Raw genomic sequence first — 23340 nt, 5'->3', positions numbered from 1 at the left:
TGATAGTGATGAAGAGGCTGAAGAGGAAGGAGAGGCTAATGAAACTGTCTCCCCTACCCCTCTGTCTGCCTTACCAGCTGTACCTACAGGGCCTATAACAGGTCCCACACTAAGTCCTCAAGTCCTTGAACTAGAAAAAATGAAAATAGACTTGGAATTCAGAAGGATTACTGCTCAAACTGAACAGAAACACCAAGAAATGCAACAAATTCTTAGGCTCAGAGAAATGGAGCTCAAGCATGAGTTAGAAATGAAAAAGTTGTCTGTTGAAGCTGCTTCTGTCTCTGACTCCTCTAGAAGTTCCAGTCCCAAAAGACCCCGGCTGCCTAAGGAATTAATTGGTATGTATGAACCAAAGTTGGATGTGTTGGATTGGCTGAGTTTGTTTGAGTATAATCATGGGCTCCAGAACATCACAGGTAATGAGCTACTTACCTGGTTGTTCTCTAGGCTCCCCCCTGTTGCGACTGATGTGGTAATGGAGTTGGGGGAGGAGGATAGGAGAGAGTTTGAAAGTGTGAAACTAGCTCTGATAGCTAGATTCGGGAAGACCCCTTCCCACTATCTTAAGAGGTTTAGAACCCTCAAAAAGCATGATGGTACCCCTTGGGCTACCTGGGAGAGTGAAGGGTTGAAAAACATAGAGGGATGGATTAAGGGTTACAAGGTTAACACTTATGAGGGTATGAAGAATCTTTTTATGTTGGAGTCAATTTATGATGCCTGCTCACCTGAGCTCAGACAGTACTTGGCTGATTCAAAGGAATTGGATTCCAGGGAGCTAGCTAAGGCTGCTGACTTGTGGGTTGCCAACAGGGCTACTCATAAGGATTCTGGGGCAACTCAGAAAAAGGATGAGGGAAAACAGCCTAAAAAAGACTCAAAAGAGAATTCTAATAACTCAAATTCCAAAGAGGGCCCCAAACAAAACCATAAGGGTAAGCCACAAGGAAAACCATAGCAGAATAGTATACCTTCTGGTGCCAAACCAGATGGAGGCAAGAACAAGCCACCATTCCAGTAAGCATTTGGTAAATGCTTTGTTTGTGGCTCTACTGACCATGTGAAAGGAGATCCCAGATGCAAGGGTAAACCTTCAGGGGTCCAGCTTGTCTCCTTAGCCTTTGCCCCAGAGGAGGAAGTCCAAATGGCAAGTGGAAACTTTCTACTGCTGGCTGATGAACCCATTGGAGTCTCAGCCAGTGTTTCGTTAGTGTCTTTGGGTTTGTGGGAACAACAGAATTTAGATGTCTATAATTCTATCCCAGATAATACTAAAGAGTATTATAAGGACAGTGTCCAGGTGAATGGTCAGGAGACTCCTGCCATTGGAGACACTGGGGCCAGCATAACTGTGGTGGATAAATCTTTTTTTCAGGCTGAGGATGTTGCTAAGGCACCCAAATGCCTCACCAAGTTAGCTGGAGGGCCTGTGCAGATGCTTCCCCAATTACCAGTTCTCATCCAGTGTAATGACATGACTGTGAAGATACCTGTCAGCATACAAAGTGAGGTACCAGGACGAGTTCTGTTGGGTAACGATTTAAAAACTCTTGGAGTTGTGTCTCATACCCCCAGACCTCCTAGTAAACGGTTACAGGAGCTAACCAGACCTGCAAAGGAGAGAACCATGAGAGGTACTCCCCAGGAGATGATGAAGAAGGATATCACTCCTGCTCTGCTGGATTTGTCAGCTGCTGTCTCAAGGAAATCAGAAGCGAAAGGGAAACCTAAAACTTCTAAACAGAAAGCAGCAGCCAACACTTCAGTGCAGGCAACAAGGACTTCCCCTCGGTTGTCCAAAGTTACACCAGTAACTCCCCCTCCAGCTGAGGCTGAGAGGGTGGTACAACCCTGTGTGGTAGAATTAGACTGTGAGGAAGAGCTAATGGAAGGCCAGGAACTCATTGGAGATCTGGATCCTGTTGACCATCCTGAGCTGCAGTCTTTACTGGCAGAAGGTGGACCCAACAGGGCAGACTTCAGTAACGGACAGAGAGAATGTCCAACTCTGAAAGGTCTTTGCCACCAGGCAGAAGCTCAGGCTGAAGGGCAAGAGCCTGGGAAATACAGGTTGCCCTGGGAAGATGGCCTCTTCTACAGTGAACCGACCGAGTTTGACCCTGGAGACTACAAACGACTTGTAGTACCCCAAGAGAACAGACAACAGTTCTTGCAGTTAGCCCATGAGATTCCTTTGGCTGGTCACTTGAGTTTCAAGAAGACTAAGGAAAGGCTCTCACTCTACTTTTATTGGCCAAAGATGGGGGCCGAAGTAGTAAAACACTGCAGGAGCTGCCACACCTGCCAGACTGTAACGCTCACCTGATTCCCGTAGAGGCGCCGGTCTTGACTGGGCGTATACCGTATCTGCAAAGGTGATGTGTAACACACGGCTGGCTCTTTGGGCTGGACCTCTGTGCACTGTATGTCTGACTTGAAGGGTAAGATGTCTGCAGATAGAAAATATGGGATTAAGGAACTGGGTTATTGAATGTCTCTCTCTTCTTCCCTTTCTCTTCTCCTGTAGAACCCCAAAGGTTAACGCTCTCACCTTAGGTAAGTGAACGCCGTGCTCTCCATCTGCCTCGGGGCAGGGTGCTGTAACCAGTTTCTTCACTGGATAAGGGGAGCAGGCCTCTTGACTTCAGAGGACTGCTGTCCGTCGTTTACTGCACGAACGGTAAGTTTCGAGTAATTCTAATGTCTTTAAAGTCTTTAGTAATGATGTTTCTTGTTTTGCAGGGTTCCGGCGATGGCGGATGACGGGCTGAAGTGAGTTGAAGATGGAGCCCGTGTGATGAATAGAAGCGCCTGGAAGCACCTAAGTAAGCGCTTGTTGCCTGCTTCACGATGCGCTCTAACTGTCTTTTTATTTTGCAGGTACAAGTTCGGAGCGGCTGCAGTGTGCCGGAATACCCACTGGGTTAGATGTGGAAAGGAGTAATGGCACGTGAGTATTAAAGTTCCCCAATGTCTTTAAACGCACCTTGTTTTGTCTTTCAGATGCGGGATGCAGCGCCGAAGGCCTCCGGAGCGTGTGAAGAGTTGGTAAGCTTTTGTCTTTCAGATGCCGGAATGCAGTGTGAAGACCTCCGGAGCGCACGAAGAGTAGGTAAGCCTTTGTCTTTCAGATGCCGGAATGCAGCGCGAGGAGTTGGTGACAGCCGATGGACCAGGTAAGTGAAGAGCTGTCACTGAAGACCGTAATGCTAACCTGTTCTTTCTTGTCTTTATAGGTGTTGCTGAAGACTGGATTCAGGATGGTAAGCCTTTTTCCTTAGGCCCAGGATCAGATGCAGAAGACACGATGAGCGTTCTGCTGCAGAGGATGCAGAATAATGCAAAGCAAGATTCATCCATCGGGTGTGGTTTAAATAGCCTCCTGTAGTGCTTAGGTGTCTCCTTCCACAGCCACGCCTAGGTAAGAAAAGAGTTCCTGCTTTCCAGAAGAGTTCCAGTGTTCTGAATCTAGGGAGTGGCTCCTGCCCCACCCAACAGGAAAAGTAGTTCCAAACAGAAGAGGATCAGAGGCTCAACTGGCAGGCAAGTAAGCAGCATGGTCTGCTGCAGGTAAGTCCACCCAAGCATTATGAGCCCGGCGCTTCCAGCGCTGGGACTGGGCATATTTATGAGCCTGGTGCCACTGGCGCCAGGACTGGGTCCAAAAGGTCCCAATTGGGACTGGTTGGCACTCGGAACCTGGGTTATGGATCTGCTTCCAAGGGAGTTGGGAAAACCCTGACCTTTTGGAAGCAGAGATCATGACAGTACCCCCCCTCAAGGCCCCTCCCAAACCGGGCTTCTTCGGGGGTTTTGGCTTGTCAGGAAATGTTCGGTGAAATCTTTTGATTAGGCGAGGAGCGTGGACGTATTCAGCAGGTTCCCAGGATCTCTCTTGGGGGCCGTAGCCTTTCCAGTCAATTAGGTAAAATAGTTTAGATTTGGAGATCTTGGAGTCCAGAATGCTTTTGACTTCAAACTCGAGTTCTCCATCAACTAGGATAGGTTTTGGAGATTTAGTTAGTCGGGTTTGAGGTTGCACAGGTTTTAATAGAGAGACGTGGAAGACCGGATGTATCTTCATGTGCGGGGGCAAGTCCAACTTGACCGCTACTGGGTTTACTATGGTAGTGATGGAATAGGGACCAAGGTATCGTGGGTTGAATGTGCGTGGCCCTTTTAGAGGTAGATATTTGGTGGATAACCAGACTTGATCCCCTACTTGATATTGAGGGGCTTCCTTCCGATGTTGATCTGCTCCTTTCTTGTATTGTTCTTTAGCCCTTTGAAGGTGAGAAACAGCTTCCTTAAAGGCTTGGGTGATTGTAGAATGCAGGTAGTCTACTGCTGGTGTTTCAAGATCTTGGAGGGGATCCAACTCCGAGGTTCGAGGGTGACTGCCGTACAAAAGAAAAAACGGGGTTTTCCCAGTTCCCGAATGGACAGAGTTATTGTAGGCATATTCGGCTATCCAAAGGATGTCTTTCCAAGTTTTTTCAGTTTGTTGCAGCATGCAGCGTAAATACTGTTCCAGAGTTTGATTGGTCCTCTCGGTTTGTCCGTCGGTCTGAGGGTGGTGACTGGTCGATAGTCTCACATCAATTTGAGCCGACCGACAGCAACTTCGCCAAAAATGAGAAATAAATTGACTACCTCGATCCGAAATTAGAACCGAAGGAAAACCGTGCAGTCGGACGATGTTTTCGAGAAATTCTCGGGCCAGAGTTGCTGCTGTTGGCAACCCTTTGAGCGGAATGAAATGCGCCATCTTGGAGAATACGTCCACGATTACTAGAATCGTATTGTATCCGGAGCATGGAGGTAGATCGGTGATGAAGTCCATAGAAAGCGTATGCCAAGGGCGAGGTGGGATGTCAATAGGGCGTAAGAGGCCTGCTGGTCTTTCCTTTTGACTCTTGTTTTGGGCGCATACTCCACAGGACATTATAAAGTCTCTGATATCTTTTTTCCAAGACGGCCACCAGAAGTAGCGCTTGATCTTTTCTGAGGTCTTGGCCATACCGGGATGTCCTTCCATTAAAGAATCGTGATAACAAGAGATTACTTTTTTCTGTAAATCTGTGCTGGGTAGGTATAATCGTTCTTGGAAATACAATAAGTTGTCCTTTACTGCAAAGTCCTTTCCCTGCAGATGCCAATTCTGTATGTCTGCTGGAGTTACAAGTTGCCTGGCTTTATCCTTAACTTCCTCTATGGATTCTGTGGCGATTACACCCAGAATTCTTGGTTCGCGAATGATTGGTACAGGTTTAGGGTTGATCAAGTGTTCTTCCACTCCCATCCGAGAAAGGGCATCAGCTTTACCGTTCTTTGTACCAGGTCGATAGGTAATTATGAAGTCAAACTCGGCAAAGAATAATGCCCAACGGAGTTGTCTAGAGGATTGGGCTTTTGCGGTTTTCAAATATTGCAGGTTTCGGTGATCCGTAATCACAGTAACGGTGTGTCGGGCCCCCAGCAGATAATGCCGCCAAGCCTTAAAGGCAGACTTGATAGCCAGAAGTTCCTTGTCAGTAATCGTGTAATTGATTTCAGGAGGTGAGAATTTGCGGGACCAAAATGCCACGGGATGCAACTGATTGGTTACCGGGTCCTTTTGTGATAGAACTGCCCCCATGGCAAGGCTTGAAGCATCAGTTTCCACGATGTAGGGGAGTTCGGGGCGAGGGTGTTTTAAGATTGGTGCAGAGATAAATTTAGTCTTCAAATCCTGGAAAGCTTGTTCCGCCTCGGTAGACCATTCAAAACATTTGTTTTTCTTTAACAAGACAGTGATGGGCTGGACTATTCGAGAGAATTTGGGGATAAACCTGCGGTAAAAGTTAGCGAAGCCTAACATGCTTTGCACACCTTTTACGGAGGATGGTGATGGCCATTTGAGAACTGCATCGACCTTCTTTGAATCCATACGCACTCCGCCAGGTGATAATATGAATCCCAAGAATTCAACTTCAGTCACGTTGAAAACACATTTTTCCAACTTAGCGAAAAGTTTGTGTTGACGCAATCTTTCGAGGACCATTTTCACGTGTTTCCGATGTTCAGATTCCGATGAAGAATAAACGAGGATGTCGTCAATGTAAACAACAACACACACATCTATGAGCTCTCTGAGGACATCGTTCATAAAATATTGAAAGGCGGCCGGGGCATTGCAAAGTCCGAAGGGCATGACCTGATATTCAAATAGCCCATGCTTGGTGCGGAAGGCCGTCTTCCATTTATCGCCCTCTTTTACTCGTACCAAGTGGTAAGCTCCTCTAAGATCCAGCTTTGTATATATGCATGCTTTTCTGACTTGGTCCAGGAGTTCAGGGATCAAAGGTAACGGATATCTATTCTTAACGGTGATCTGGTTCAGGGAGCGATAATCTATACAAGTTCTAAGGTCTCCTTCCTTTTTTGGAACGAAGAACAAAGCTGAAGAAGCAGGGGACTTGGAAGGACGAATAAACCCATTTGCCAGGTATTGATCCAGGTATTGTCGAAGGTGAAGGTTCTCAGGCTCGGTGAGGGCATAAATTCTACTACAAGGAGGAGTAGATCCAGGTATCAGGTCTATCTGGCAGTCATAAGACCTATGAGGAGGTAGAGAGTTAGCCTGATCCTTCCGGAAAACATCTTGGTATTCTAGGTATTCGGGAGGTAACTGGGGAGTCTCTGAAGAAATTGCTGCCAGTGCAACACCAGGTGGAGGGTGACAAGTAGAGACACATTCTGGAAACTGGACCGTTCTTGCTCGCCAATCGATCAGAGGATTGTGTTTCTCTAACCAAGGTATTCCTAGAATAATCTGAAACTGAGGGGCCTTGATCACATCGAACACGATCTTCTCATGGTGTCCATCTTGACTTACTAGCGTCACCTCTTGAGTGGTATGCGTTACTGGCCCGGAGGCTATCTCCGTACCATCCACCGTAGTAATGACGTCCTTTACAGCCTTGGGACAAAGAGTTAGAGTCATCCTCAAAACCATTTCATGATCCACATAATTGCCGATGGCACCGCTGTCGACGTAAGCTTCAATTGCATGTAATCGATCCGGATTATCAGGGCTAATGAGGACCATAGGTATCACGAAATGCGAGGTCACGGAACTGGTTTTCACGCTCGGCAAGAGGACCTCTATTCTTGTCGGGCGAGGTCGTTTCCCTGCTCAGAGTTTGTAACTTTGGTAACTGCAGCTCCTACTGCCTTCTTGGCAGGTTTCACCGGACAGTCTCGAAGAAAGTGCCCTGAGTTTCCGCAATAGAGGCATAATTGCAACTGTTTTCTCCTTTCCCGCTCCTTTTGTGTTAGAGGGCCTTTCAGACCCCCTATTTGCATGGGTTCCCCGGAGTCTACTCCTTTGGAAGGAGTTGGCGGTTTGGAAAATACTCGAGCATCAAACTTGGAACGATCGGCCTTCCTGTTCTGCAGTCTGTGATCTATTTGAACGACTAAGTCTATATAGTCCGAACAATCTTGTGGGGGATTCACTACTTGGGCTAACACATCTTTGAGCTCTCCACGTAGACCTCTATAAAACAGCGTAATCCTTTTGTCCTCAGGCCATTGAGTTTCCACTATCAGTCTGTTGAAAGACGCAATATAAGCCAAAAGGTCTTGATTACCTTTTCGCAACGAAAGAAGCTCATTGTCCAAGGCCTGCCCCTGTGAATGTCTTGCAAACAGTTTTTCCATACTGAGCTGAAAAGCTTGAAAATCATGGAGGACCGGATCATCTTGATTTACTAGAGGGATCGACCAGTCTGCCGCATTGCCACTAAGGTACGAAAGCACGAAAGCTACTTTAGCTTGATCAGTTGGAAAGGCTGCTGGCCGGCATAAGAAATGCAACCGGCACTGATTGATAAATACTGCAAACCTCTTTGGGTCACCAGAAAATCATTCGGGCGGAGCCAGAGGTACATTCCCAGGTAGGTTGATCTGCACTGGATTCATAGAGGATGTAGAAGGAAGATTTCCCCCAGATGCGGGTAACGGGGTCTGTCCGGCTTGTGACTGTAGCAATTGTCTAGCGAGATCATCTGTTCGCTCCTTGGAAATAATCAGTTCCCTTCTTAGAGCGTTCGTTTCCTGACGGGCTGCATGCACTTCTGCCCTTAGTTCCCCAAGTAACTGGGCTAGCTGGTCGGTATCCGAGGTTTCCATAGCGCCTGGACGGGAGTTTTGTGGTAGGCTTTGCATTCTGTAACGCTCACCTGATTCCCGTAGAGGCGCCGGTCTTGACTGGGCGTATACCGTATCTGCAAAGGTGATGTGTAACACACGGCTGGCTCTTTGGGCTGGACCTCAGTGCACTGTATGTCTGACTTGAAGGGTAAGATGTCTGCAGATAGAAAATATGGGATTAAGGAACTGGGTTATTGAATGTCTCTCTCTTCTTCCCTTTCTCTTCTCCTGTAGAACCCCAAAGGTTAACGCTCTCACCTTAGGTAAGTGAACGCTGTGCTCTCCATCTGCCTCGGGGCAGGGTGCTGTAACCAGTTTCTTCACTGGATAAGGGGAGCAGGCCTCTTGACTTCAGAGGACTGCTGTCCGTCGTTTACTGCACGAACGGTAAGTTTCGAGTAATTCTAATGTCTTTAAAGTCTTTAGTAATGATGTTTCTTGTTTTGCAGGGTTCCGGCGATGGCCGATGACGGGCTGAAGTGAGTTGAAGATGGAGCCCGTGTGATGAATAGAAGCGCCTGGAAGCACCTAAGTAAGCGCTTGTTGCCTGCTTCACGATGCGCTCTAACTGTCTTTTTATTTTGTAGGTACAAGTTCGGAGCGGCTGCAGTGTGCCGGAATACCCACTGGGTTAGATGTGGAAAGGAGTAATGGCACGTGAGTATTAAAGTTCCCCAATGTCTTTAAACGCACCTTGTTTTGTCTTTCAGATGCGGGATGCAGCGCCGAAGGCCTCCGGAGCGTGCAAAGAGTTGGTAAGCTTTTGTCTTTCAGATGCCGGAATGCAGTGTGAAGACCTCCGGAGCGCACGAAGAGTAGGTAAGCCTTTGTCTTTCAGATGCCGGAATGCAGCGCGAGGAGTTGGTGACAGCCGATGGACCAGGTAAGTGAAGAGCTGTCACTGAAGACCGTAATGCTAACCTGTTCTTTCTTGTCTTTATAGGTGTTGCTGAAGACTGGATTCAGGATGGTAAGCCTTTTTCCTTAGGCCCAGGATCAGATGCAGAAGACACGATGAGCGTTCTGCTGCAGAGGATGCAGAATAATGCAAAGCAAGATTCATCCATCGGGTGTGGTTTAAATAGCCTCCTGTAGTGCTTAGGTGTCTCCTTCCACAGCCACGCCCAGGTAAGAAAAGAGTTCCTGCTTTCCAGAAGAGTTCCAGTGTTCTGAATCTAGGGAGTGGCTCCTGCCCCACCCAACAGGAAAAGTAGTTCCAAACAGAAGAGGATCAGAGGCTCAACTGGCAGGCAAGTAAGCAGCATGGTCTGCTGCAGGTAAGTCCACCCAAGCATTATGAGCCCGGCGCTTCCAGCGCTGGGACTGGGCATATTTATGAGCCTGGTGCCACTGGCGCCAGGACTGGGTCCAAAAGGTCCCAATTGGGACTGGTTGGCACTCGGAACCTGGGTTATGGATCTGCTTCCAAGGGAGTTGGGAAAACCCTGACCTTTTGGAAGCAGAGATCATGACACAGACCTCTGGTAAGGTTGGCTCCAAGAATGTGGCACCGTTAGTGCCTCTCCCCGTTGTGGGAGTCCCATTTGAGAGAGTAGGGATTGACATTGTTGGTCCCCTTGATCCTCCAACCTCCTCAGGCAACAGGTTTATACTTGTTGTAGTAGACCATGCTACTAGGTATCCTGAGGCAATTCCTATGAGGACTGTTACAGCTCCGGCTGTGGCTAAGGCCCTCCTTGGTATTTTTACCCGGGTTGGGTTTCCTAAGGAAGTAATCTCTGACAGGGGGTCAAACTTTATGTCCCACTACATGAAAGCCATGTGGAAAACCTGTGGAGTTACTTACAAGTTCTCAACAGCTTACCACCCACAAACCAATGGGTTGGTAGAAAGGTTAAACCGAACCATGAAGAGCATGATAGGTGCTTTAGAGGACCCCCTTAAACGAAAGTGGGATCTTCTACTGCCATGCCTTCTCTTTTCTTATAGAGAAGTCCCTCAGGAGGGAGTAGGTTATTCTCCCTTTGAGCTTCTCTATGGTCATCCCGTCAGAGGTCCATTGGCCCTGATTAAGGAGGGGTTGGAGAGTGCTCCTTCCCCCAAGCCAGTCAGAGTGACTGACTACGTGATAGGTCTCCGGAGGAGAATGTCACACATGATGACAGAAGCAAGTGATAACTTGAAAGCTGGACAAGCATTGGTCAAGCACTGGCATGACCAAAAGGCTAACATGGTTGAGTTCACTCAAGACCAGCTCGTTCTCGTTATGATCCCAACAAGGCAGAGGGCCTTGCAAGACAAGTGGATGGGACCCTTCAGAGTTGTGGGTAAATTCAGAGAGGTCAAATATCTGGTGGACTTGGGCAATCCCAAGGAGGCTCTGACAGTCTTTCACACCAACCGACTCAAAGCGTATGTCTCAAGACCCGATGTAGGAGCGTTGCTTCTAGCATCATCCGAGGAAGAAGAAGAGAGTGAAGCTCTTCCGGATCTCCTCAGAGGCCTACCTTTGGACGAAAAAATTGAAGGAGTAAATCTCTCCTCCAATCTGACACCCGAGCAATAAGAAGAGTGCAAATCTATGTTGAATCAGTTTGCCTCTCTGTTCTCGCTTTCACCAGGCTTGACCCCTTGGGGCCGGCATGACATACTCACTGGTGACTGTCTGCAAGTCAAAAGCAGAGGATACCTCATGTCAGAAAACGTACGAACCCACATCAAAGGTGAGGTCAGCAAGATGCTCGATCTCGGGGTTATAGAGCCCTCTACTAGTCCATGGTCTAGCCCAGTTGTGTTAGTACCAAAGGCCGGATCTAAAGAGCTTAGATTCTGCGTGGACTATAGAGCTCTTAATGCAGTCACCAAGACTGATGCCCACCCTTTGCCAAGAACAGATGAGTTGGTGGATAAACTTGGCGCCGCCAAGTTCCTCAGCACATTTGACTTGATGTCAGGCTATTGGCAAATAGCCCTAACAGACCATGCCAAGGAGAAAACTGCATTTTCTACCCCAGCTGGCTTATACCAGTTTAAGGTAATGCCTTTTGGATTGAAAAATGCACCTGCTACATTTCAACGGATGGTAAACCAGGTTCTGAATGGGATGGAGGACTTCTGCATGGCATACTTGGATGACATAGCAGTGTTCAGCAATTCCTGGGAAGAACATGTAACCCACCTGAGAGATGTTTTGCAGGCTCTTGGATGAGCCAATCTGACCATAAAGGCGAGTAAATGCCAAATTGGACAGAGTAAGGTAGTCTACCTTGGACATGAGTTAGGCGGTGGAGAAATAAGGCCTTTGCTCAGTAAAATTGAAGCTGTGCAAAATTGGACAACACCGACTACTCAAACCCAGGTGAGAGCCTTCCTAGGCCTCACTGGGTATTACAGGAATTTCATAGAGAACTATGGGACCATAGCTTCTCCACTGAATGTCATCTCCTCGCCCAAATTTCCTAAAAAGGTTAAATGGAACGAGGAGTGCAATCAGGCTTTTGAAAACCTGAAAAAGGCTCTTTGCCAAGCCCCAGTACTCCGAGCTCCTGATTACCGCCAACACTTCATTGTGCAGACAGATGCTTCAAATGTAGGAATAGGTGCCGTACTCAGTCAACTGGATGGGAAAGGTAGGGAGCACCCGGTTTGCTTCATCAGCCGCAAGCTGAAGGATCCTGAAACAAGGTGGGCAACAATCGAAAGAGAGTGCTTTGCTATCGTGTGGGCTCTGAAGAAGTTTAGGCCGTACTTGTATGGTTCTACTTTTGTCATTCAAACTGACCACCAACCCTTGAGATGGTTAATGCAAATGAAAGGGGAAAACCCAAAACTACTGAGATGGTCGATCTGCCTGCAAGGGTTTGATTTTACCATTGAGCACAGGTCAGGGTGTCACCACCAAAATGCTGATGGTCTCTCTAGGATGTATGTCATCGACTAGAGGTATGAGATTCATCCAGGAGTGGATTAAATCCTCCTGTCCCTTAGTCTGGGGGGGGGGTGAGTGTTAGGGAGAATTCTCTGTTTAGGCTGAATTTCCTAACCTAGTGAGTCCCCCAGCAGCTTTGCTGGATTTCTGGAGTTTGTTTTTTTCATCCTGCCAAGAGTGAGACTCTTTTTCTCCCACTCTTGGACATGATTGGTGGTATTTCGTTGAATGTTAATGTGTTCTATGGGCTATGGGGTCTTTTACTCCATAGGGTCTCATGTGTTTTGCTATTTGTGTTACACAGCACCCTCCGTGCCGTAACACTGGGATGTCCTAGGTGACCCCCACCATATACTCCATACCCTGGGACTGACTACTGTCTCCCAGGGCATGTAAAGTCACCATTGGCTTTACTAGACCTAAATTTACTAACAGAACCAGTACAAACCATCCTATTGTGGACGTACTGGTAGGGGTAATTTGATTACCCCTGGGTCTGTTGTTCGAGGGGGCACTGTCCCGTCCCCCCTCGTCGAGTTTTGGCTGGTGGCAGTGGATACTACTTTTTATATTCGACCGCAAATATATTCCTATGGGATTTTCCCATTGTTCGAGGCTAATACTTTTTCTATGTAGCCTCGGTCATACCGCCGGTTTATTAAATTAAAATGAATACACCGGTTGGTGTTTTCTGCCAGAACTCGGTTTTTAAAATGGCGTATGTGTTCGCCTCTGTAACTCCAAACCAAAGGTTGAGCCCTTTGTTCCACTTTTGGCGGGCTTCTGCACAGAAGCCCTCCAGAGTGGTGCCATTCTGTCTGGGTACCACAGGGGGTGTGGGAGGGGGTTTAGGCACCCTGGACTGAGTTGCCTTGCCAACTCAAGTCACACTCTGGTGTGATTGGCCCAAGTGGTGAGCCGCCCCGCTCACCACTTAGCATGTTTGATTGACAGCTAGGCTGAATGAATGGGGGTTTTCTGCATAAAAGCAGGGCTTTGGAGACTGGAACTTCAGAAGTCGCCACAGGACCTAAGAATCCGACGAGGGAGAAGCTGAGCCGACCTGCAAAGACGACACCACTGGTGGAGCCCTGCTGAACCGACTCACCACTTCCCAATGACAGAGGAGATCTCCCTGCCGGAGAGTCTTCTTCCCTTGACTGGTGGGAACAACCGGTCCCTTGTTTTTTCTTCACTTCCAGGATGTCTAGTGGTCAAATTGCCCGTGCTGAGCACCCCGGCAACCGGATAGCCACTAACCACTGTACCGTGACCAAAAGGTGGTGCCTTGTGACTGAGCACTCCGCGGCTGGTATCTTCCCTGGTGGTGCAACGATCTTCAACTTTCCCCTACGACGAGATCATCTCTTCTTCTGTCAAAGCCCCGACTTGCATCCACCACCAGGAACAACTGCCCCCGCCGGAGCTGTCTCTCCACTTTCAAGGTACTGTGTCCGCCTGGCTTCCCTTGAAACGGTTAGCGTGAGGTGTCTTAAATCCTTACCTTTCCACTGGGTCGCCTCCAGACCTTCTTAACTTTTGTTCTAAAACTGGTCCAATCTTTCTGTGACATTTTGCTACAAAGATTTGAAGTGCATTTCCACTGTGGTATTTTTGGGACATACCGCCTTGCCTCTCTCCGAGTGGGCCTGGCCTCTGAACTTTGTGATCTACAGTAGACCCTGCCTTGCTTGCCTTGCATTTGCTTCGCAAAAGTGTTGGTACTGAGTTGGTTTCATAACCTGCCTTTTTCTCTCCCTTTCTAACGAATACTAGAGTGCCATCTAGGTTAACCACTCACCTCTGTCTGCAAATAAGTGGTGTCTTTGAACCTAGACTTGTCGAAATATTGTTACGGGATTGATATATACTTATAGTAACTGTGATTGAAGTTGTTTGCCATATTAGTGCCAGTGTGTTTTTCATAGATGTGTTTTTAAATAAATAATTATATATCTTTACACCCAAGCTCTGATCCGTGTCTGCTTGTTCTACTGTGTAAATTGCCCTATCTTGTATACTCCATATACTGCCTAACTCGTCTTGAGAGAGGTCTGACTGCTCAGCCACAGCTATCGGGTAAATCTGGGTGGTGCAGACTGCTACCAATTGGGTTTACTGCTAACTCCTGTAGTCTTAAACTTTTTGCAGTGGTCCCAGAGGGAACTGCACAGGTTTCTGCCTAACAATGCACATGCAGTCAGCCCTCGGCACAGGCAGGCACATGCACTTAGCCCCTGGCGCACACACACATTGCATGCACATGCAGTCAGCCCTCGGCGCAGGCAGGCACATGCACTTAGCCCCTGGCACACACACACACATTGCATGCACATGCAGTCAGCCCTCGGCACAGGCAGGCACATGCACTTAGCCCCTGGCACACACACATTGCATGCACATGCAGTCAGCCCTCGGCACAGGCAGGCACATGCCCTTAGCCCCTGGCACACACACACATTGCATGCACATGCAGTCAGCCCTCGGCACAGGCAGGCACATGCACTTAGCCCCTGGCACACATACACATTGCATGCACATGCCGTCAGCCCTTGGCACATGCACTTAGCCCCTGGCACACACACACATTGCATGCACATGCAGTCAGCCCTCGTCACAGGCAGGCACATGCCCTTAGCCCCTGGCACACATACACATTGCATGCACATGCAGTCAGCCCTCGTCACAGGCAGGCACATGCACTTAGCCCCTGGCACACAGACCCATTGCATGCACATGCAGTCAGCCCTCGGCACAGGTAGGCACATGCACTTAGCCCCTGGCACACACACATATTGCATGCACATGCAGTCAGCCCTCGGCACAGGCAGGCACATGCACTTAGCCCCTGGCACACAGACCCATTGCATGCACACGCAGTCAGCCCTCAGCACAGGCAGGCACATGCACTTAGCCCCTGGCACACACGCACATTGCATGCACATGCAGTCAGCCCTCGGCACAGGCAGGGACATGAGCTTAGCCCCTGGCACACACGCACATTGCATGCACATGCAGTCAGCCCTCGGCACAGGCAGGCACATGCACTTAGCCCCTGGCACACACGCACATTGCATGCACATGCAGTCAGCCCTCGGCACAGGCAGGAACATGCACTTAGCCCCTGGCACACAAGCACATTGCATGCACATGCAGTCAGCCCTCGGCACAGGCAGGCACATGCACATAGCCCCTGGCACACACGCACATTGCATGCACATGCAGTCAGCCCTCGGCACAGGCAGGCACATGCACTTATTCCCTGGCACACACGCACATTGCATGCACATGCAGTCAGCCCTCGGCACAGGCAAGCACATGCACTTAGCCCCTGGCAAACACGCACATTGCATGCACATGCAGTCAGCCCTCGGCACAGGCAGGCACATGCACTTAGTCCCTGGCACACACGCACATTGCATGCACATGCAGTCAGCCCTCGGCACAGGCAGGCACATGCACTTAGCCCCTGGCACACACGCACATTGCATGCACATGCAGTCAGCCCTCGGCACAGGCAGGCACATGCACTTAGCCCCTGGCACACACGCACATTGCATGCACATGCAGTCAGCCCTCGGCACAGGCAGGCACATGCACTTAGCCCCTGGCACACACGCACATTGCATGCACATGCAGTCAGCCCTCGGCACAGGCAGGCACATGCATTTAGCCCCTGGCACACACGCACATTGCATGCACATGCAGTCAGCCCTCGGCACAGGCAGGCACATGCACTTAGCCCCTGGCACACACGCACATTGCATGCACATGCAGTCAGCCCTCTGCACAGGCAGGCACATGCACTTAGCCCCTGGCACAAACACACATTGCATGCACATGCAGTCAGCCCTCGGCACAGGCAGGCACATGCACTTAGCCCCTGGCACACACACACATTGCATGCACATGCAGTCAGCCCTCGGCACAGGCAGGCACATGCACTTAGCCCCTGGCACACAGACCCATTGCATGCCCATGCAGTCAGCCCTCGGCACAGGCAGGCACATGCACTTAGCGCCTGGCACACTCACGCATTGCATGCCCATGCAGTCAGCCCTCGGCACAGGCAGGCACATGCACTTCGCCCCTGGCACACAGACGCATTGCATGCACATGCAGTCAGCCCTCGGCACAGGCAGGCACATGCACTTTGCCCCTGGCACACAGACCCATTGCATGCACATGCAGTCATCCCTCGGCACAGGCAGGCACATGCACTTAGCCCCTGGCACACAGACACATTGCTTGCACATGCAGTCAGCCCTCGGCACAGGCAGGCACATGCACTTAGCCCCTGGCACACAGACATATTGCATGCACATGCAGTCAGCCCTCGGCACAGGCAGGCACATGCACTTAGCCCCTGGCACACAGACCCATTGCATGCACATGCAGTCAGCCCTCGGCACAGGCAGGCACATGCACTTAGCCCCTGGCACACACCCACACATTGCATGCACATGCAGTCAGCCCTCGGCACCGGCAGGCACATGCACTTAGCCCCTGGCACACACACACACATTGCATGCACATGCAGTCAGCCCTCGGCACAGGCAGGCACATGCACTTAGCCCCTGGCACACACACACACATTGCATGCACATGCAGTCAGCCCTCGGCACAGGCAGGCACATGCACTTAGCCCCTGGCGCACATACACACATTGCATGCACATGCAGTCAGCCCTCGGCACAAGCACGAACATGCACTTAGCCCCTGGCGCACACACACACATTGCATGCACATGCAGTCAGCCCTCGGCACAGGCAGGCACATGCACTTAGCCCCTGGCGCACACACACACATTGCATGCACATGCAGTCAGCCCTCGGCACAGGCAGGCACATGCACTTAGCACCTGGCGCACACACACACATTGCATGCACATGCAGTCAGCCCTCGGCACAGGCAGGCACATGCACTTAGCACCTGGCGCACACACACACATTGCATGCACATGCAGTCAGCCCTCGGCACAGGCAGGCACATGCACTTAGCCCCTGCCACACACACACATTGCATGCACATGCAGTCAGCCCCCGGCACAGGCAGGCACATGCACTTAGCCCCTGGCACACACACACGTTGCATGCACATGCAGTCAGCCCTCGGCACAGGCAGGCACATGCACTTAGCCCCTGGCACACACACACGTTGCATGCACATGCAGTCAGCCCTCGGCACAGGCAGGCACATGCACTTAGCCCCTGGCACACACACACGTTGCATGCACATGCAGTCAGCCCTCGGCACAGGCAGGCACATGCACTTAGCCCCTGGCACACACACACATATTGCATGCACCTGCAGTCAGCCCTCGGCACAGGCAGGCACATGCACTTAGCTCCTGGCACACACACACACATTGCATGCACATGCAGTCAGCCCTCGGCACAGGCAGGCACATGCACCTAGCCCCTGGCACACACACACACATTGCATGCACATGCAGTCAGCCCTCGGCACAGGCAGGCACATGCACTTAGCCCCTGGCACACACACACATTGCGTGCAGATGCAGTCAGCCCTCGGCACAGGCAGGCACATGCACTTAGCCCCTGGCAGACACACACATTGCGTGCAGATGCAGTCAGCCCTCGGCACAGGCAGGCACATGCACTTAGCCCCTGGCACACACACACATTGCGTGCAGATGCAGTCAGCCCACGGCACAGGCAGGCACATGCACTTAGCCCCTGGCACACACACACATTGCGTGCACATGCAGTCAGCCCTCGGCACAGGCAGGCACATGCACTTAGCCCCTGGCACACACACACATTGCATGCACATGCAGTCAGCCCTCGGCACAGGCAGGCACATGCACTTAGCCCCTGGCACACACACACACATTGCGTGCACATGCAGTCAGCCCTCGGCACAGGCAGGCACATGCACTTAGCCCCTGGCACACAGACCCATTGCGTGCACATGCAGTCAGCCCTCTGCACAGGCAGGCACATGCACTTAGCCCCTGGCACAAACACACCCATTGCGTGCACATGCAGTCAGCCCTCGGCACAGGCAGGCACATGCACTTAGCCCCTGGCACACACACACATTGCATGCACATGCAGTCAGCCCTCGGCACAGGCAGGCACATGCACTTAGCCCCTGGCACACACACACATTGCGTGCACATGCAGTCAGCCCTCGGCACAGGCAGGCACATGCACTTAGCCCCTGGCGCACAGACCCATTGCGTGCACATGCAGTCAGCCCTCGGCACAGGCAGGCACATGCACTTAGCCCCTGGCGCACAGACCCATTGCGTGCACATGCAGTCAGCCCTCGGCACAGGCAGGCACATGCACTTAGCCCCTGGCGCACACACACATTGCATGCACATGCAGTCAACCCTCGGCACAGGCAGGCACATGCACTTAGCCCCGGGCACACACACAACGGGGGCAATGTGCACAATGTGCATGTGCACATTGCGTGCACATGCAGTCAGCCCTCGGCACAGGCAGGCACATGCACTTAGCCCCGGGCGCACACACACACATTGTGTGCACATGCAGTCAGCCCTCGGCACGGGCAGGCACATGCACTTAGCCCCGGGCGCGCACACACACATTGCGTGCACATGCAGTCAGCCCTGTCTCAGCCACCTGTGTACTTGAGGGCATACCCCCTGAAGTAAATCTTCTCTACTCAAAGAGTGCCACACAGGATTAGACAGAGATTGCACTCAGGGTCGGCCCTATCCTGTGAGTGACTCTCACCCACCCTGGGACTCAATGCCACATAGAGACTGACTCCTGCATTCCCCAAAGAGCCCTCGGCACACACACTTTGCAGGCACTTACACTCCACCTCCAGACAGAACTCACAATGTGGTAAGAGGTATTTAAGGTTTGCGTCCTGGCCTGCTGTAGCAAGCATACTTACCACCGGTCGTAGTTTTGTCTGAGCTGGTTGTAGTAGTGGTGGCAGTAGTGGTGGGAGCTGTTTTTGCTGTAGTGGTGGTGGCAGCAGTGGTGGGAGCTGTTGTTGCTGTAGTAGTGGTGGCAGTAGTGGTGGGAGCCGTTGTTGCTGTAGTAGTGGTGGCAGTAGTGGTGGGAGCCGTTGTTGCTGTAGTAGTGGTGGCAGTAGTGGTGGGAGCTGTTTTTGCTGTAGTGGTGGTGGCAGTAGTGGTGGGAGCCGTTGCTCTAGTAGTGGTGGCAGGAGTGGTGGGAGTTATTGTTGCTGTAGTAATAGCAGTAGTTGTGGCAGTAGTGGTGGGAGCTGTTTTTGCTGCAGTAGTGGTGGTAGTAGTGGTGGGAGCTGTTGTTGCTGTAGTAGTGGTGGCAGTAGTGGTGGGAGCTATTGTTGCTGTAGTACTAGCAGTGGTTGTGGCGGTAGTGGTGGGAGCTATTTTCGCTGCAGTAGTGGTGGGATCTGTTGTTGCTGTAGTAGTGGTGGCAGTAGTGGTGGGAGCTGTTGTTACTGTAGTAGAGGCAGTAGTGGTGGGAGCTGTTGTTGCCGTAGCAGTGGTGGGAGTAGTGGTGGGAGCTGTTCTTGCTGCAGTAGTGGTGGGAGCTGTTGTTACTGTAGTAGAGGCAGTAGTGGTGGGAGCTGTTGTTGCTGTAGTAGTTGTGGTGGTAGTGGTGGCAGTTGTTTCTGCTGTAATAGTGGTGGGAACTGTTGTTGCTGTCGTAGTGGCAGTAGTGGTGGGAGCTATTGTTGCTATGGTAGTGGTGGCAGAAGTGGTGGGAGCTGTTGTGGCAGTAGTGGTGGGAGCTGTTGTTGCTGTGGTTGTGGCAGTAGTGGTGGGAGTTGTTTTTGCTGTAGTAGTGGTGGCAGAAGTGGTGGGAGCTGTTGTGGCAGTAGTGGTGGGAGCTGTTGTTGCTGTGGTTGTGGCAGTAGTGGTGGGAGTTGTTTTTGCTGTAGTGGTGATGGCAGTACTGGTGGGAGCTGTTGTTGCTGTAGTAGTGGTGTCAGTAGTGGTGGGAGCTGTTGTTGTAGTAGTGGTGGCAGTAGTGTTGGGAGCTGTTGCTGTGGTTGTGGCAGTAGTGGTGGGAGCGGTTGTTGCTGTTGTAGTCGTGGCAGTAGTTGTGGGAGCTGTTGTTGCTGTAGTAGTGGTGGCAGTAGTGGTGGGAGTTGTTGTTGCTGTAGTAGTGGTGGCAGTAGTGGTGGGAGCTGTTGTTGCTGTAGTAGTGGTGGCAGTAGTGGTGGGAGTTGTTGTTGCTGTAGTAGTAGCAGTATTGGTGGCAGTAGTGGTGGGAGCTGTTGTTGCTGTAGTAGTGGTGGCAGTAGTGGTGGGAGCTGTTGTTGCTGTAGTAGTGGTGGGAGCTGTTGTTTCTGTAGTAGTGGTGGCAGTAGTGGTGGGAGCTGTTGTAGTAGTGGTGGCAGCAGTGGTGGGAGCTGTTGTTCCTGTAGTAGTGGTGGCAGCAGTGGTGGCAGCAGTGGTGGCAGCAGTTGTGGCAGCAGTGGTGGAAGCTGATGTTGCTGCAGTAGTGGCAGCCGTGGTGGCAGCAGTAGTGGCAGCAGTGGTGGCAGCAGTGGTGGCAGCAGTAGTGGCAGCAGTGGTGGCAGCTGTTCTTGCTGGAGTAGTGGTGGCAGCAGTGGTGGGAGCTGTTGTTCCTGTAGTAGTGGTGGCAGCGGTGGTGGCAGCAGTGGTGGCAGCAGTGATGGGAGCTGATGTTGCTGCAGTAGTGGCAGCAGTGGTGGCAGCAGTTGTGGCAGAAGTGGTGGGAGCTGATGATGCTGCAGTAATAGCAGCAGTGGTGGCAGAAGTAGTGGCAGCAGTGGTGGCAGCAGTAGTGGTGGCTGTTGTTGCTGCAGTGGAGGCAGCAGTGGTGGCAGCAATAGTAGCAGCAGTGGTGGCAGGAGTGGTGGCAGCTGTTCTTGCTGTAGTAGCAGCAGTGGTGGCACCAGTGGTGGAAGCTGTTGTTGCTGCATTAGTGGAAGCAGTTGCGGCTGCAGTGGTGCTGGCTGTTGTTGCTGTAGTAGCAGCAGACGTTGTGGCACCAGTGGTGGGTGTTGTTGTTACTGCAGTACTGGCAGCAGTGGTGGCAGCAATGGTGGCGGCTGTTGTTGCTGCAGTGGTGGCAGCAGTTGTGGCAGCAGTAGTGGCAGCAGTGTTGGCCGCAGTGGTGGCAGCTGTTGTTGCTGCAGTAGTTGCAGCAGTGGTTGCAGCAGTGGTGGCAGCAGTGGTGGTGTGTGTTGCTGCAGTGGTGGCAGCAGTTGTGGCAGCAGTGGTGGCAGCAGTGGTGGCACCTGTTGCTGCAGCAGTGGTGGCAGCTGTGGCGGCAGCAGTGGTGGTGGCTGTTGTTGCTGCAGTGGTGGCAGCAGTGGTGGCAGCTGTGGTGGCAGCAGTAGAGGCAGCAGTGGTGGCAGCAGTGGTGGTGGCTGTTGTTGCTGCAGTAGTGGCAGCAGTGGTGGCAGCACTGTTGGCAGCAGTGGTGGCAGCAGTGGTGGTGGCTGTTGTTGCTGCAGTAGTTGCAGCAGTGGTTGCAGCAGTGGTGGCAGCAGTCGTGGCAGCAGTGGTGGCAGCATTGGTTATAGGTGTTGTTGCTGCAGCGGTGGCAGCAGTGGTGGCAGCTGTTGTTGCAGCAGTGGTGGCAGCAGTTGTGGCAGCAGTTGTGGCAGCAGTGGTGGCAGCAATGGTGGCTGCAGTGGTGGCAGCTGTTGTTGCTGCAGTAGTTGCAGCAGTGTTTGCAGCAGTGGTGGTAGCAGTGGTGGTGAGTGTTGTTGCTGCAGTGGTGGCAGCAGTTGTTGCAGGAGTGGTTGCAGCAGTGGTGGCAGCAGTGGTGGTGGCTGTTGTTGCTGCAGTAGTGGCAGCAGAGGTGGCAGCTGTGGTGGCAGCAGTAGAGGCAGCAGTGGTGGCAGCAGTGGTGGTGGCTGCTGTTGCTGCAGTAGTGGCAACAGTGGTGGCAGCAGTGGTGGCAGCAGTAGAGGCAGCAGTGGTGACAGCAGTGGTGGCGGCTGTTGTTGCTGCAGTAGTTGCAGCAGTGGTTGCAGCAGTGGTGGCAGCAGTAGTGGAAGCAGTGGTAGCAGCAGTGGTGGTGGCTGTTGTTGCAGCAGTGGTGGCAGCAGTTGTGGCAGCAGTGGTGGCAGCAATGGTGGCTGCAGTGGTGGCAGCTGTTGTTGCTGCAGTGGTTGCAGCAGTGGTGGCAGCAGTGGTGGCAGCTGTTGTTGCAGCAGTGGTGACAGCAATGGTGGCTGCAGTGGTGGCAGCTGTTGTTGCTGCAGTAGTTGCAGCAGTGGTTGCAGCAGTGGTGGCAGCATTGGTGATAGGTGTTGTTGCTGCAGCGGTGACAGCAGTGGTGGGAGCTGTTGTTGCAGCAGTAGTTTTAGCAGTGGTTGCAACAGTGGTGGTAGCAGTGGTGGTGGGTGTTCTTGCTGCAGTGGTGGCAGCAGTGGTGGCAGCAGTTGTTGCAGCAGTGGTGGTGGCTGTTGTTGCTGTAGTGGTGGCAGCAGTGGTGGTGGCTGTTGTTGCTGCAGTGGTGACAGCAGTGGTGGCAGCAGTGGTGGCAGCAGTGGTGGTGGCTGTTGTTGCTGCAGTGGTGGCAGCAGTGGTTGTCTGCGCAATACAGACGTGAGAACCTGCAGAAAGAAACCCAGAGGATCAGTCAAAGCCCTGGAAAGTGTCCCAGTTGATAATCACGATCCTCGTGCAGGATTCAAGATGGAGAAGTAGATCCCCTGTGCAAGAGAAACTCCTCTTTATTTATTATTTTATTGCAATCTCTGCTAGGAAAAGTGATTGAAAACGTTCAGAGCAATCGTGAACCGCAGGGGATAGAGACATGAAGAGAAGTATGAAAGACCTGGAAAGGTAAAGAGAGCCCATGAAATGGTAGGTGCTCAAGGAGGTAAGTGGGCACCTGCATGAAGGCCAGTGCAGAGGATGGGAGCCAGTGGGATGGAGAGTGGACCTAAGATGGGAGCAGAGTGTGGCTGTACACAGGACTAGGGGGAACCAGGAGGACTGAAGGGACAACATGTATACGTGAGGCACAGCCATCCTGGCTGCAGATGGAGGGATTCTGGACAGTGGAGACTAAGTAATGTGTGAGATGTCAGTTCATCTAAAACCAGCACAAAACCAGGCCTTGAACCTCATCCAAGTATAAATCCACTTGAGGCATTTTCAACTCAATAGAAGGCACCCCTAAAACGATATAACTTAAAAAGAAACTGCACCACCCTCTTGTAGAAAGATGATTGAAGAATGGGCTCGTTCTGGCTGGACTGCTACGAAACCGACATTAATTCCGACGGACACGAACTGCTAAGTGGCTACCCAAATCAATTCCCCA

At 51.5% G+C, this 23340-nt stretch overlaps 1 protein-coding gene across 1 annotated transcript; it reads left to right on the top strand.

Annotated features, from left to right (window-relative positions):
- Positions 1-226: 226 nt before the first annotated feature.
- Positions 227-22784, top strand: LOC138520593 (antifreeze protein Maxi-like). The gene is made up of 3 exons (XM_069632921.1): positions 227-341; positions 20456-21144; positions 22776-22784. The coding sequence occupies exons 1-3, from the start codon at positions 227-229 to the stop codon at positions 22782-22784; spliced, it is 813 nt and encodes a 270-aa protein (XP_069489022.1).
- Positions 22785-23340: the final 556 nt, after the last annotated feature.

The sequence above is a fragment of the Ambystoma mexicanum genome, chromosome 13, assembly GCF_040938575.1.
Source record: "Ambystoma mexicanum isolate Mex_15411 chromosome 13, UKY_AmexF1_1, whole genome shotgun sequence".
Taxonomy (NCBI): domain Eukaryota; kingdom Metazoa; phylum Chordata; class Amphibia; order Caudata; family Ambystomatidae; genus Ambystoma; species Ambystoma mexicanum.
Note: the sequence above shows the minus strand (reverse complement) of the source record. Positions and strands in the feature narration are given on the sequence as shown.